The 17072-nt window shown below is 39.0% G+C and overlaps 1 protein-coding gene across 2 annotated transcripts in view; it reads left to right on the forward strand.

Annotated features, from left to right (window-relative positions):
- Positions 1-11967: 11967 nt before the first annotated feature.
- The window catches only part of meis2b (Meis homeobox 2b), a 31426-nt gene continuing 26321 nt past the window's right edge, over positions 11968-17072 (forward strand). The window contains exons 1-7 of one of the 2 annotated variants that reach the window (XM_077552163.1): positions 11968-12385; positions 12608-12840; positions 13156-13297; positions 13424-13474; positions 13678-13728; positions 14228-14374; positions 16888-17002. In XM_077552163.1, the coding sequence (XP_077408289.1) occupies positions 12374-12385; positions 12608-12840; positions 13156-13297; positions 13424-13474; positions 13678-13728; positions 14228-14374; positions 16888-17002 (751 nt within the window). In that variant the 5' untranslated portion in view covers positions 11968-12373. The remainder of the gene's footprint in view (positions 12386-12607; positions 12841-13155; positions 13298-13423; positions 13475-13677; positions 13729-14227; positions 14375-16887; positions 17003-17072) is intronic. The other variant, XM_077552162.1, reaches the window with a different exon arrangement.

Genomic DNA, 17072 nt, shown 5'->3' on the forward strand with positions numbered 1-17072 from the left:
TTTGGCTTTTCCCTTCAGGAGTCGCCACAGCGAATCAGTTGTCTCCATCTAACCCTGTCCTCTGCATCCTCTGCTCTCACACCAACTACCTTCATGTCTTCTTTAACTACATCCATCAAGTGAATACTATGTATAGAACACAAAAGTGCACTGGGACGACCCAATCGCGCATACGACTAGTTTCAGTACACATAAGCGAAAAATATTGCAATGGAAAATTTGTTGTCATGCATTTAAGAACACATTACAAACAATAACATGACGTTTTTCAGAATACCACTGATGTGAAGAAGCAACCCTCTGGCTCCTTTATTTTGTATGTATTTTATTCAAGTGCAATACATTTGAATACATTGAATTTATATAACCCAAATGTTAGGAGTAAATTGAATATATTTTCTCGTTGTTGATTATTGTCCTTTGTTCAAATATTTTCACTTGAATAAGTCTCTTCTAACATTTCATACTACAAAATAAATGCAAACGTATAATGTGTCGGACAGTACTCAAGGCTGCAATATCAGTATTGTATCAGAAGTGGAAAAAGTTATATCAGGACACCCCTATTTAAAATGTTAAATTTCAAAGTATTTCAATAAATTTCCAATAAATGATACAATAAGTGTAATGTTGCAGTTAATACAATAAAGTATTAGCAACCATATCACGTAAACGGGGTACTTAGATCTGCTGAAAAAACATAATTCATAGCTGGGTTTAAAATAAACATATATAGTTAACAGATATAGAGAAACATGAGACAGTTGATGGTGGATTAATTTAAGTAACACAAGAAGTTTTCTTTGCTTAAACATTGTGGGTTTGTAGTCATAGTTATTTTATGCTTTATGACTTCTGATTAGACCCTCAAGTGTGTGTGAATTTGTCTATGCAGTTTTTATAGATTATATATTTTTTTACCATGTGAAATCATATTCAATTAGAGGTGTAATTTTTCTTACTACCTTGTGCTAGATAAGGTTTTTGGAATAGGCAACAATATTCTCCCGTGTCCAGTGTTGCAGATTGCATATCGCTCCTGTGTTTTCAGTGAGGCTGACTGCTACAGGGTGATTAATGTGTTCATTTCCCATTATTAAAGACTAGAGTAGCGCTGCGGGCTACAGATATAGGAGCTCGTCATAAATCTTAGCCAAATGAACAGTCAAATAATCGCTCATCGGAAATGAAATCTGGGCTCATTAATACTGACACCCAGACTGGGGGAAGAAGACACACACGCACACACACACACACACACACACACACACACACACACACACACACACACACACACACACCAGTCTGGGGCATGAAGTCACACATTCTCATGAATACACACAAAAATAGATACACAAAATGTGGACTTGAGGGGGATTTGGTCTGGTCTGCCACCTTGGCGCACCACTCAACAATGACAGGCTCATCATTAAAGGGACACAGAAGCACACACGCACACACAGGCTCATTGTGTGTATCTTAGCTCCCACACAAGAAAGCAGTGACCCATTAGTACAAGACAAAGGGATCACAGGCCACGATTAGAGCCATAAATAATGGAACTTCCGTACATCACCTCTTGTGAGACTCTTTACAGACTAAACGTATATACAGTATATACATAATAGCCATTCATATGTAAGTACGTGGGTAGTTCAAACAACATCCCTTCTTGGTAGTCGAGGGTACAGAGGCGGAACCATCGCCTCCCAGCGCAGACTCTCCACTCCTAAAAATAGATTGCACAGAACGTCTCCGGACTGAACAAGGTTGTTTTTGCCATGTTTTTGTCTTATTTCGCAGATCCGATCAATTGTCATTGATTGATTGTGCAAATTATTACAGTCACGGATTTTCCATCAAAATGTAAAATATCTCGAATTACAATCAAGCCAATCAGATTGACATAAAGTCTAAAATATATATAGGGCTGTCACAAAGAGATTTTTTTTTTTTTTTTAAGAATTGATTATCCTAATGATTATCCCATGAATTACTCGAGTACTTGCCCTGCCCCCTGTTTTGAAGCAGATATTTTTTTGCATTTTTTTAAAAAATTATTTCATAGTTGTGTATCAAACTAGTATCTAGTATCAAACCATTCACACATCAGTAGCCAAGAAGTAACTCTCAGCTTTCAAAAAGGTTGGTGATCCCCGCTGTACAGTATATACTAGTAACACTGGTTCAGATCAGGCCCCACGGTTCAGACACGCATGATCCGCGGATTGGTTGGTAGGGAAAAAAACTACAACAACAAAGTGCGCATTTACAGTGGCCACCATTCAGACATGTCAAGAAAGCTGAAACATACTGAATGTAACACATCGCTTACGCTCAGGCTAACTTCAAAATAATACATTGACGGCAATGCAAATAGCCATAGTAGAATTTTACTTTGAAGTTGGCCCACGTCGTGGCGTGATGGCTAGCTTGACTAGCCTTTTAGACGTTTAGAATTTATTTACCGTAGTTTTAATAGACATTAAAGTTACGACTAACATCACCACAACGCTACCCCGAACTCATATTCAATTGCTAATTTAGGATGCTAAGAAACCACTAATTAATTACGCCATCATTGTATGATACGGCAGAAGTCTACGATGTAAGTGGCTAGCAGCTAGCTGTTAGCATTACCTACGATGTAAATAAGTCTGACAGCTGGCAACTGGCTTACTTTAATTATTTTTTCAATATTCTGGACCAAGGCTGTCATGTTTAGGGCTCTGGTTTTGGTTGGGGGTCTCGATTGGTCCTGAGTGGGGTCCTGCCCTTCCTCGGGTTGACCAATCCGGGCCCTCGGCCACTTGTGACTGGCCCCAGGTGTGTCTAGTCACCTCGTTAGTGTGGGTGTATTTAGTTTCCGGGTGGTGATCAGTCGGCGTGGGATCATTGCCGCTTGTCGAGGTCACAGCCGGTGGTCTATCTGTTACTTTGATTTTGGATCTTTTCAGATCTTTGTTTATTTAATACTAACCAGTACCCCGGTTAGTGTATTTTGTACAAGAAAGTACGTCAGTCTAACCCGCACTCCTGTCGTGGTTCTCCTGCCTCCCTGCATTTGGGTCCTCCACTCTACACTCAAGACAGACTCAACTCCACTCCGTGACCGGACCGTAACAGAATGATCCCGCCACAAACTGACCCAGCGGACCAAGAGGCAGGTACCCGTTCCAGTTCCGGCGGCGCTCGTGCAGCGCCCGCTTCCAGTTTCCGGCGGCGCTAGTGGAGCGCCCGCTTCCAGTTTCCAGCGACGCTCGTGCAGACTCAACTCCGCTCCGTGACCGGACCGTAACAAGGCAACTTTGTAGTTCACTCTCCATGTTTAAAGGAAGGGAATGTGCCTTAAATTGCACATTGAGGTCTTTTCATTATTATTAAAAATGAAGGTAAATAGAATATGTCTTCATTTATTTTATAAAACACTTTTGCCCGTTAAAAAAGAATAACATTCAACTCAAAATGTCAAACATAGCCGTTAAGATTTTAGGAACATAACTTTAAGCCCGCTGTACCTTGTTATTACTGTATATACATGCATGCATGTATAAAATAAGAAGGTTTCTGCCTCATATTGCACTTAAGCACTAAATCATAAATGGCTATATTAGACATTTTGAATTATTATTATTTTTTTTAATGGGGGGGAAGCATTTTATAAAATAAATGAAGACAAAGTACTATTTATCTTTTTTTTCTGATCACAAAGTACTATTTATCTTTTTTTTCTGATCTGAAAAAGATCAGATCGGTGACTCAAATTCGTGAGCCGATCCGAACCGTGATTTTTGTGATGCGTTGCACCACTAGTGTCGCCATAAGAAACCCCACTAGGTTTAATAAAACTTGTCATAAAAACAAATACCCTTAACGGAGCAACCTTGTCAAGTTTCTCTGACATGTGTTATACCATTTTCTTTTGTTTCCCTAGTCTCCTTGGTGAATGTTAGTGGGCTATGCCTCCAGCCACCCTTGCTGACAATGACAATCAACTGAGGTTTCTAGGCACCGCAGAAGTGGGGAAAAAAGATGCCGAATTGCATTACTTGCCACCATCCTTCATTCCCGTGATCAACTGTACCATGATAGCTTGTTTATCATACTTTTTGTGTTTGTCCCTTTGAATCTAAGTAGCCTACTTATGTTGTTTAAATTGCTTTGTGTTTCTATTCTTGTGTAGTTTAGATTCTGTTGTTACAGTTTTCCTGTGGCTTAGTCCACCACTTTAAAGTTTTGTTTTGTACAGTTTTCTGTCTTTTATTGACTTCTGCATTTTGTTTTAGTTTTTCATTAGTAGCTAGATAAGTATTGGCCCACTTTGTCTGACCAGTGGTCAAAGATAACTTGTAAGAAAGGCTGGATGCTTCCAAAGCCTTGCAGAATGCCTTCAAACTTGGGAAACGAAACTGAGGTCTCCTGTCAGAGACCATGTCGGACGCAGAGATGGGGAAAAGTACTGATATGCTCTACTTGAATAAAAGTACAATTACATCGGCCAGTTGACTCTGACTTGCCCTGCGTGGAGTCCGCAGTGTTGAGTATCACTCGCTCATGTTGCTGGTCTACTCTTCGCTGACATGATTAAACCTTCTTTCATGTTGTTGACTGGCAGTCTGCAGCATTCTTCTTATCAAGTTCAAACTATCCTCTGTAGCAGTGGCGAGCGGTCATAATAAGCTAGCTATTAATGCAGTGCATGCCCAAACCCTTCAATAAAATTATTGAAAATACAGTATTTATCTATCATTATTATTTATCTAACACTTTAGTTCTACTGTTTTGGTCTATGTAATTTGTCCTGGAGAGCCGAAAACCTGCCAGCTTGTTTCGCGCATACGCAATGAAAAATCAAGTTGTTAGTTGCGAGAGGTTGTTTCTGTACGTGGCGCCTTTTGAATGTAAAAAAAGCTGGTAGTAAAGCAGCTTGTCTGACAACGTGCATGCGCATAACTGGCTTACGTGTCTTGTTCTGCGGTAAAGAGTCAGTGGTTCAGTTCATCGCCGAGTCACGAGTGCTGTTTTTCCTAGAACTTTTGAGGAAAAGAAGAATATAATTTCAAGTGTTCGTCCTACTCCTGAAGTAGTCATCACGAAAACAGGGAAGAATTTTGTCCGTCACTTTCAAGCCAGGACGTACGAGAAACATAAATGTCTCGCTGGCTGTCCACAGGTTAGCAAACTGTTGATTGTTGGTTGAAATCGCTTGCGGTTTCGCTGCAATGTCAATTTTTCGTCTCCCGGGTTGAGCCCACGAAATGAGCCAGTTCTAAATACTGTAAATTCCAAAGTATTGGCAAATTTGTTGACATGTGATTGTGTCATTTCACTCACCACTGAGCTGGTTACATTAAAAGATATTTAACATTAAATTGTGCAAATACCGGTGGCTGGCTGGTTAGCATGTGCGCCTCCCAGTCCAGAGGATGTGAGATCGAGTCCGGGCTTCGGCCTTCCTGGGTGGAGTTTGCGTGTTTTTTTCCGGGTGCTCCGGTTTCCTCCCACATTCCAAAGACATGCATGGCAGGTTAATTGAACACTCTAAAATTGTCCATAGGTGTGACTGTGAGTGTGGATGGTTGTTTGTCTCTGTGTGCCCTGCTATTGGCTGGCAACCAGTTCAGGGTATACCCTGCCTACCGCCCGAAGCCAACTGGGATAGGCTCCAGCGACCCTTGTAAGGACTAAGCGGTTAAGAAAATGGATGGATGGATTGTGCAAATACTGTAAGTAATGTAAAATCAGACGATATATACCCCCCGAGGCGCGTGTTTTTGAAGCAAGTTGAAATTAGAATAGCATTAATCGGAAGTATTATGCGGGAGTTGTAACACGGCAAAAAAGTGTGGAGAATAAAAATCCCAATAACATGTGGGAATGCTTCCACAATATTACTGTTAATGTGGCAGAGAATTGAGGCGCAACAAAAAAAATTGCATCTTACATCAGCTCTCTGCCTTTCATGAAAGCTTATCCCAAACCTCACTGATCTTTACACACTAAAAGCCATTCAAGGAAACACATGTTTTGCACATTTTGAGTATAGTATAATATCGCTCATGCAATATGAGTACATGCTATCACACTTAGCCACATAGCTGCAAATACACTTGCCTCCAACAACAACCACCCCACCACACACCTTACCCCTGCTCCTCATCAACCCATGTCTCTACTGGCCTCCTTTCTCAGTCAGTTCTGACAATGCTAATGATTCTCACTGGGGGTACAGGATGACGGGTGACAGAGCCAGCCAGACCGAGACTGTCTGACGATGGAGAGGAAGGGGGTGTGGAAGGAAACTTGAAGAAATAACCGCACGCGCGCGTGCGTGCGTGCGTGCGTGCGTGCGTGCGTGCGTGCGTGCGTGCGTGCGTCCATAAGGGGTGGGGTGGAAGAAGAGGTCAAGGATGGTGGTGAACTGGCCCCTCTCTGGTGATGCATCGAGAAAGATGCATATTTCCCCAACTAAATGGTAATTTATTACATGTAAGACAGGGCCTGACACCCTGAATCAGCATTTATTCAGGTCACATGGTTGGCCGTTGTTGTGGGAGGTTGCATGGGGAGGGAGAAGGTAGGATGAGGTAAACATAAAGATAGAGAACATAGGGACAAACAAAAACGGCATGGAAATAATATGCAATGAGGAGAGATGTAGCCCCTGGGCATGGGGCATGTTTTCCTTGTTTCCTTATCGTCAGTGTATTTCTAATTCAAATATATGCTTTAAATTATTCACACACGGCATATAAAAGAATAGTGTGGAATATGTGTCTATGTTTGAAATAAAGTAAATGCAATAATTATTTCTCATGTTGAGAAATTGTTTAAATTGCTATTAACAACATTTTGGTGATAAGGTTGGCGAGATGACATACTGTAAATAATTATTTGATTGTAATATTACTGCCTGAAGACAGCTGGGACATGCTCTGGCATGCCCGCGACCCTCGTGAGGATAAGCAGTTCAAATAATGGATGGATGGATTACTGTTTTTTGTCTTACAAATGCAAATCTTACTTCTGCCCACTAGTGGCAGAAGAATGAGCTCAACACAAATCAATATCACACTCATATTTTACAGTACATATTTTTAACTTTAACTCAATTTTATGAATTATTATGAAATTACTGCATGAATGACTAAAGGATGCAGCCATATTTCTATTAATTTAACATTTTTATAGTAGGAGTATGAAAACTTTAAAAAATATATATATTTTATTGTACATTTTAATGTACATTTAGAACAGATATAAAAAATTAGATTAATCGTTAGTTAACTATTGAAGTCATGTGATTAATTACGATTAAAAAATTTAAACACCTGTCATCCCTAAAAATATATGTCAATAATTAAAAAAAAATACTACGGTATTGTTAATCTACAATGCGGACCAGTTCAGAAACTTTACACCAAAAAATGAAAGAAAATAACACGTTTCACTGTAAACCCGAACGTTCAAAATAACCAAATAGATTAAAGAATAACTCAACACTTAATCAACTTTTTTTTGTGCTGATAAACTGTACAAACTGGTGTCTGCAAATGCTGTCTACATGTCCTGGTCATTATTTTTACATTTTAATACATGTTTGTTGAAAGCTTGTTTTGGAGGCAAAAAATGTGTGTTTGGTGTCATCTTCAGGTTAAACACTGAGATAAACACAATCCGCATGACATAGTCGCCCCCGCCACCCAACGGCTCATTCTCATACACGCCTCGTAATCCTTTATTAAAGGGTAACTCAAAAGGAAGTCAAACTCTTGCTCCACCCCTCACTAAGATTTGAAATGGGCACTCTAAGGGTGTGTTTCCTGGATGACCGTTGGGTTGCAAAAGGGAAGAGGGTTGGGCGTGTTCTGGACCGTATGGCTGTGATTGACATCAGCAACTCACTAAGAAGCCGTTTAAAGGAAGCGTGTACGAGAATGAGCCGGTGGGTGGCGGGGGCAACTACGTCATGTAAAACAAGTGACGAATTACGTATCATCTCGTGTAATGAGAGGACTAACAGCAAAATTGTGTTTATCTCAGTGTTTAACCTTAAGATGGCACCAAACACGTTTTTTGCCCCAAATTCAAGCTTTTAACAAACATGCACTAAAATGCCCAAATAATGACTAGGACATGTAGACAGCATTTGTAGACACCAGTTATACAGTTTATCAGCAAAAAAAAAAGTTGATTAAGTTTTGAGTTATTCTTTAATCTATTTGGTTGTTAAAGGATAACTCATGCTTTAAGTACACAATACTCAAAGTTTATAAAACCTACTACTAGCTTAACTTTTTTATGTTGGTGTAATTTTGTATGCATTTAGAGTAAATTGTACTAATATTTTTGGATTAAATTGAACCATACTAGTTTTTGGGTATGGATAACTTAAAAACATAAATTAGCTGTAACTTAATAAAATGTAGCTATTTCGTGATTAAAATCTTGTTTCTATTTAAAAAAAGGTAATATATTCAAATAAAATTAATTTATATGGTACATACAAAAAAAAAACTTAATGTATGTAATATAATATTTTGTTTTGTTCTATGTTTTGTGTATATGTTTCATAATTCATTTTACTTTAATTTTATTTTAGCCTTATTTTACGCTGCAGGTTTTGGATGTTCCCCTGCTCCAACGCAACTATTCCAATGAACAGGATCGTTATCAGGCTTATGCAGAGCTTGCTGATGAGCTTCAGGTGTGTTAGAGAATAGAAACATCCAAAACCTGCAGGACTCCGGCCCTCGAGGAACAAGTTTAGACACCACTGTTGTAAATGGTAATGTGTTCTCATTTGTCTTACCTCGTTAAATAAATTAATAACAATTTATGTTAGATGATTAAAAACATTCTCATAGCAGGGGCCATGGTGGCTGATTGGTTAGCACGTCTGCCTCCCAGTGCAGAGGACGTGAGATTGAATCCGGCCTTACTACTACTAAAATTAAGTTGGGTATAATCAAACCGTTCAAGTTCTGGAAAACTTCAACTCAAAAAAAGTAAGGCAACAACTCAAAAAAATTAAGGCATCCAATTAACTCACAGTTTTTCTGTTCTGCTAACTTATTCGGGTTTTAGTGTTAAAAGTAACACCAAAACTCTGAGAAATTAACACACACAAAAAAAAGAAAAGGAAATAACAAAAACGTTCTCTCTTATTCGTCAAATAATAAAACTATTGGTGTTGTAAATTGGTTCCACCAAAAAGTTAAAAATGTACATTACCTGAAGTGTAAATTTAACTCTGAACGGTTGAGACCTATACAAACTCGAGGAGAATGTTACATTTAACAACATGGGAGTTAAATTTACACTTTTGATTTTACTATATACAAGAAACTTGGAATTTTTGTTAAAATAAAAAAAATAAAAATCTTGTCGCTTGATAGTTTAAGAGACAGTGTGTAGGATTTAGTGCCATCTAGTGGTGAACTAATAGAATGCAATGATTTTGAAGCATGTGCCGCAGTACCTCAGAGAGCGTTCACAAGCCTACCACCAAATGCTAACAATTTTTATTTGGAGTGAGTGAACCAGCAAGCAGAAGCTAGCAGGAGCGGCGAGCTAGAGCAGCTAGCAAGAAATCTAGAGAGGCTAACAAGAGCAACTAGCTGGAACTAGCGGGAGTCGCTAACAAGAGCGGCTAGCAAAAGCTAGAGAGAGCAAAGCAAAGGGAGACAAGCGGCTAGCAAAAGCGAGAGAGAGCAAAACAAAGGGAGACAAGCGGCGGGAGCCTGAATCACGGGACTCAGCGGCGACCACTTGCAGACCCCTGCTGTGGAAGCAACTACCACCAGCTAACTACATGCGCATGCGCTACAAGTTCTTCTCCTTTTTATTTATTTATTTATTTATTTTTATTATTATTTTTATTTTATTTATTTATTTATTTATTTATTTATTTATTTATTTATTTAATTTTATTTATTTATTTATTTATTATTATTATTTTTTATGTATTTATTTTTAGAGAGAGCTCTGTATTGTTCATTCGGTAATCAATTGAATCATCATTCAACATGTGATCATCATTGCTCTAACTTTTTTTTCTTTTTTGTGCGTGTGTGAATATATGTGTGTGTGTGCGTGAATATGTGCTTGTGTGTGCGTGTGCATATGCGCATGTGTCTGAGTTTGTGCTCATTAATTCACCTGAAACCTATTAAAAATTCCATACCCTTCACCTAAGCCGAAGACTTCAGAATTCCGCTAGTCGTGAAGTTGTCAGGAGACCCGAGGAAGGATCAAAGAAAAAAAGAAAAGTGAAATCCAGCACCGACCAGACACCACCTACTACCCACAGGGTTACAAACCAGAATCGTTCACCAACCGCAGAAGCATATAAATTCCAACAAATTAGGGAGACCTCAAGAGACCAAAGGAAAGACTGAAGAAAGGAAGGAAGGATAGATGAAATAGAGTGAGATCCACATACATCAGCCTCCACCGATTCAGCGACGAGAGGAAGAAGCAGATTGTGTTTCGGTAGATGCTGGTGTGGTGGATCTGGCATGCATGAAAACCTTCTCCAAAAAAGAGAGCCCTCGACACCTGCCAGGGCAAGCACAACCTCCCAGGGCCCCCCAGGCCATGGCAGCGCCAGGGCACAACCCCCGGGCCCCGCGGGGGCCACCGTCCGGAGAGCAAACCCAGGAGGTTCTTCTCCTTTGGGCATTTGTAACAGAAAGATGGCGGTGAAACATGTCAGCCTCCTGTATGATGTGGCGTAACCTATAATTAGCAATTAGGCTACTAGACCTACAATTTTATTTATTTTTAAATTTACTTTAATATGATAGAATACATATTTGCATATTATTGAAATAAATAGTGGGTTTTTAAAATTAATTAATTTCTAGTTCCCCACTAGATGGCACAATTCATACACACTGTCTCTTTAAAACATATATCAACGCCTTCTTAAAATAATCCCCCAAGTCATTTTTTCATATTTATCAGAAAAACAAAACATTTTACCATTTGCATCATAAGTAGAGGATTAAGGCAAAAAAATAATAATTTTTGTTTGCGGATTTTTTTTTTTAATCAGGCAATTATTTTAAGAGGGTGACAAAATCTAAAACAGCTACTTCAAATATTCAAATATATTTAGCATTTATTTAGGACACCAATATTTTATTTTCGATACAGCAAGGTACTAAATGGCGTGTTATTGTTTACTTATAATTATAAGACAACTGAAATTGAACTGACTAATTATATATAAACTTTTAACAAACACAAACATTAATCACAGAAATACTTGAAGTCTCCCTATGAGGCCTACAAAAAAAGTCTATAGGGACTATATAAACCTGTTGATTTGAAGTAAAGCTGTAGGATATATTATTATTATGATTATCATTATTATTATAACTGATAAACAATTCATACCGGTAATTCCTAATTGCAGTTACTTTAACTTCTGAGCATAGCTTTTGACATACATGATCAATAATGAATATTATTACAAACATTAATAATATAATATTAAAATTTTCTATATATATATATATATATATATATATATATATATGTAAGGCCCTAAAAGTTGGAAAACTCCTCCACCAGATTCGAGTCCGGAGCTTCGCGGCAGCATTGAGTAGTAATTGATGATCATACTGACCGGAAACCTTATTTTAAAATAAAAGCACCTAAAAGGCTGTAAAGAAGTGGGGGCAGTGAAACCTTCTGGGACGGGGGGAATAAAATAGGTAAGGATAAATGCGACTCTTCCCTTCATTAGAGCAGCAATCCTGTAAGTGATTAGATGCAGATCAAATATCGCGACTTGACCACTATCTGCAATCTGTCAAGTGGATAATTGTTAGCGATTATTGTGAAAACAATAACCGGAAATTGTAGTTATTTGTCACATCAACTCGATGTTAAATGTGGGCTGTCTGAATTCAGCCTTCACCAAGTTCCGTCATTAGCATACACAGCAGTTCTGGCTTCATATAAGTGGCTCCTCAACCAATCTGCGAGCAGAGAGCGTGTCGGCGCGCACGGACATGAGAACCCACTCTCAGCACACTGAGGTCCGACTGCAGGCAGAAAGTCAGCGACCGTTCTGACCAAGACTTGCGACTGATGCTCAGATGCACATCAAGCACATGCACACAGATGAGCTCTAATCCTGCACTCGCCGAAAAACCACAGGAATCAAGTGTACAAATTGTGCGTTAGTCACGAGGACAGATGATGATGATCCCTTCTTCCCTCTGATCAGTTTCTATTGATTGTCATTCCACTGACTTTCCAACTGGACTAATTAGGAATATACTTTTCTGACTTGGATTTTACAGTCATCCCTCCTCTTCAGTGTTACTTTTGTTAACACGCTTATAAATTGTGCGCAACGATGGCGCAAAGGGTAAGTAAAACACACCATGACTATTCATACTTTGTGTTAATATTTAGCAATTCTTTGACACATTGAAAATATATAGACTCTTGTTTGAATTATGTGCAATGGTTTGATTATGTGAAGAAGAACAAAATCTATCATGTCGTTTATATACGAGCGAAAAAAGCCTGAATATTGTTTTATTCATTAACAATAAAGTCATATTAATCTAATCTTCTACCACCAAAGTACGACGAGTTGGCTCATTACGGAAGCGGGATGGATGGAGTTGGAGTCCCGACATCCATGTACGGAGACCCTCACGCACCGCGGCCCATACCCCAGGTTCACCACCTGAACCACGGGCCGCCTCCGCATCCCACGCAGCACTACGGGGCCCACGCGCCGCACAGCATCATGCCAGGCAGCATAGGCAGTGCTGTCAACGACGCGCTGAAAAGAGACAAGGACCAGATTTATGGGTAGGCTTTTTTCAATAATAAAACATTGCTCGCAATAAAGGTTGGCATGAGACACCTTAAAATGTTTGGTGATTTCAAGCAATTTCAGTTTGGAGTAAAACAATTCTATTGTAAAAAAAAAAAAAGTAATTTCCCGACGATCGAAATATACTTTTTATTAAAAAAAATCCATTATATTGATCACAATAGGCCAAAAATAATAAGTAAAAATGAATTTGACTTGATTTTATATTGGCAGCTTCTTCTTTTGTTTTTTTTGTTAATGCAATTGACTGGAACAGGTGCTAACGGGCGTTTGACGTTATTGTGTTGCAGTCACCCGTTATTCCCGCTTCTTGCCCTGGTGTTCGAGAAGTGCGAGCTGGCGACTTGTACGCCCAGAGAACCCGGAGTAGCGGGCGGGGACGTGTGCTCCTCTGACTCCTTCAATGAAGACATAGCGGTGTTTGCCAAACAGGTACTAGCGTGCAAATAAATAGACGTCCAGTTTGGCAAATTGTTATTGCTGCTGCATTAAATGGCGATGATTTTATTAGCAACACCCATGACAGCTGGCTAACATTTTCTTGTTTTCCACTTTTAGATTCGCGCAGAAAAACCTTTATTTTCTTCGAACCCAGAGCTGGATAACTTGGTGAGTACACTAGCTATTGCCTTTCCCTTTCTATGAAAAAGCGCGTTGCAGCGCTTGCCCGGAGCAATCACATCCCTTTAGGGCGCAATTATTAAAAATATTTACTCATAACGCGCATAGTGTTTTATAAAGCGCCCGAAGGATCTACCCTGTTGATTGATTCTTCCCGGCATTTATTTTATTTTTTATTTGTTTGCTTTTAGATGATTCAAGCCATCCAAGTGCTGCGTTTTCATCTCCTGGAATTAGAAAAGGTTAGTATTAAAAACACAGAGAGCATTTATAAACTAAAGTAGCTTACTTATATTGATCAGTTAACAAATCATTCAAAGATTGACCATGGTGGATTTCATACACAATTCTCCTTGCATCTTAATTTTTAAACATGCAAAGACATTCCTTCAATTTGTCACCTTTTCCAGTTTGACCTTGCCCAGAAATATGTTTTTGGTGGTGTGGAAGAACATTACCTTAGCAAAACATATTTTGGGAAGCAAAAGAAATTGCAAGCAATTCCATGATTTTCTGACCACACAAATGTTTTTCAGGATGACAATATGATATACCCTCAAATAAATTATTTTTTTCCATTAAAGCATAAAAGCTGCAAAGGGATGACCAACTATTTTTTGTTACATTTTAAATACCATTTTTGTAAGGGCAGATGTTTAGAATTTTTTGTTGTACGGCCTGTGTGTGAAAATGTGTGGGGAGAAAAAAGAAATACAAGAATGGTATTTGGTTTTATTATAGGTGCACGAGCTGTGTGATAACTTCTGCCATCGCTACATCAGCTGCCTGAAGGGCAAAATGCCCATCGACTTGGTCATTGAGGATCGGGACGTCTGCAAATCGGACTTTGATGATCTGTCAGGATCTTCCACCAACCTTGCAGATCATGTGAGTTTAACGCATTAGAAAGAGAGCAATCCCTCTCTCTTTATTCTTATTCATCATTTACTCTGGTGTCGTGGTACAAATACAAGCAATGGTCCACCTTATGAAAGAACACAATGAATTGGAAGGTTTATGACACAATAATTGGGTTGGCATTTACAGCAAATAACACTCCTATCCCAGTATTTTGCACGTCGTCCTCAAACCTCAGTGCACTTAACTCCTTTTGGCAAACATATTAGAAGTGTTCTAAATGTATATATTTTTTCATCATACAATAAAATACAATTGTGTGTGTGTGTGTGTGTGTGTGTGTGTGTGTGTGTGTGTGTGTGTGTGTTTGAGGCAGGGTTGCCATTGAATGTTAAGCCACATGCAACATGCATCACCTTTCCCAAGGGTGCAGGTAATCTTGGTACAATGTAAAAAAGAAAAGAAAAAAGAAAAGAAGAAGTTATATTTACTTGAAAAAAAAGAGTTTTGAGTTCATTTTACCAATTTTTTTTTTATGTACTCAAGTGTTGAGGAATGAATTCATGACCTTCAGTTTGGGAGACAGTCACTCTACCACCTGAGCCATGCCACTCTTGCTGTTTGCCACTATACTGCATAGTTGGTGTGTCCAAAATGAGACCAAAACAGGTCTTAGAGGTACAAGGATTTCGCCTGACACCATCAATATACTAATACACAGCAGGAGTGACATGGCTCAGGTGGTTGAGTGGCTATTTCCCAACTTGAAGGTTGTGGGTTTGTTCCTCAACTCTTGAGTACCTTTTAAAAAAATAAAAATAAACTAATAATAATAATAATAATAAATAAATAAACTGGTAAAAAAAAATCAAACTCTCCTTGTATAATTTACTTAGAATTTTACTAGGTTTTTAAAAGTAAATATTAGTCTCACTTTTATTTTTTTATTTTTACAGTGGGATGAACATCGATTATTAGTGACTTTACGAACACCTGACAATAGATTTGAGGCCAACATCTTGGTAGCTGGTTGTTTATCTGTTCAAAAATAGCAAAGGATTTGGATACAGTTGGAGACCACGGCTGTTCCTCAAGATACAATATTTATTTTTAACCATTGCAAAAAAAGAGATCAAAATTAAAGCATCAAATTTAAAACTCCATTAAGTGGTTCATGCCAGAAAACATGAATGATAGGGGTGAATCACCATACATCCATTAGAAGTACTAATTGAATCCTAACTGGTGTGGTGTGTGTTTTACCTGATAACACAGGCTCTGATAACGCTCACTGTGATATGTACTGTATGGTAACTTTAACTCAACCTCCACATTGAGGGGAGTTTACTCATTGTTACAGGAGCACCTGGTTGTAGTTAGCCTCCAAAAATCTTCCTTTTGTTGCTGTTGTTGTTGTTAGTGCTATTCTTAAAGAACACAGTTTCGTGTGATCAGTCTGTTCAGTTTAGTTTGACATTTTCACACATTTGTACTGCAAATGAAATGCACTGCTTACATTGTGTAATTCTGTACATGCTAAAGAATGAGATATTATCTATTCAATACATACATACACACTGGTGAAAAAAAAAAGTTGTGTGAACTCAAAATTTCAAGGCAACAAGCTTCTAGGTTGGGCAATTCAACGAAATATTTTAAGCTTTGCTCTTGTGTAAAACTGGGTTACCACATTTCCCAACAAAGAAATAATTTACAGTTTACAGAACTGTTGTCCTTTGTATTGTCCACCCAACTTAAAGTTGTATGGAAAAACAACCCAACAAATTATTTTGGAGGAGGCAACTTGCTTGATTTTTTTGTGCCAACTAACAGTGTTGCCATATATGTCAACAATTTATATTTTCAACCCTGATCTCCTTTTGAATGCTTATTTTAATAGATGAGATGTGAAGAAATAAGACCTTCAGTAGCTTGATAAATGTGGAAACACATGGCATTTCTTTGACTAGCTGCGTTTACAGAGGAGCTGTAATTATTTTCTGGTCGACTAAGAAAAGGGAGGCCATCATGGAGAGGCCTCCTTCACACTGCGCTTTTGTCCTCGTGCTTCTTGTTGTCATCTGCCGAGCTCTTCATTTGATCACCATCAGGCAAACAGCTGACGCAAAGAGGCTGAAGGGGGAGATCTACTGTTTGGTTTGGCTTTAGAGCCGTCTGAGTGGCCTGGCCAAGGCTCCCAATAAATACAGGCTTCCTCCCTAAACCTGCTCACATAAGCGATCACAGCGTTGTATGGTTCACATGCTGCAAAATTGCCAGATATCCTCTAGAAATATACTTTTTCGACGGTGTTTCCTTTACGTCATCAAAGGCAGAATGGTAATTTTTCTCACGTGCTGTTTAACTTGCTGCCTTGCAATGCTAATTGCACTTTGCAGCTGTCTTTGTATAACTGCATAATGGACCTCTTACTGGACCTACTGGACCTTCCTCATCTATTTCCCCCCATCCCTCTTCTCTTCTTTACCTTTATTTTCTTATCTCCTGTCCCCCGGTGTGCGGACCTTACCCTGACCTCTCAGAACCCAGCATCCTGGAGAGACTTGGATGACGCCCACTCCACACCATCGGTCGGAACCCCAGGACCGTCCAGTGGGGGACACGTCTCTCAGAGTGGAGACAACACCAGTGAACTCGGTAAGAGAGCCCACAGGCCTCCTCCATATCAAAGCTTGGCTTTTTCAGTGACCTCTCTTAAACACGGGTC

Source organism: Vanacampus margaritifer, chromosome 19 (assembly GCF_051991255.1).
Source record: "Vanacampus margaritifer isolate UIUO_Vmar chromosome 19, RoL_Vmar_1.0, whole genome shotgun sequence".
Taxonomy (NCBI): domain Eukaryota; kingdom Metazoa; phylum Chordata; class Actinopteri; order Syngnathiformes; family Syngnathidae; genus Vanacampus; species Vanacampus margaritifer.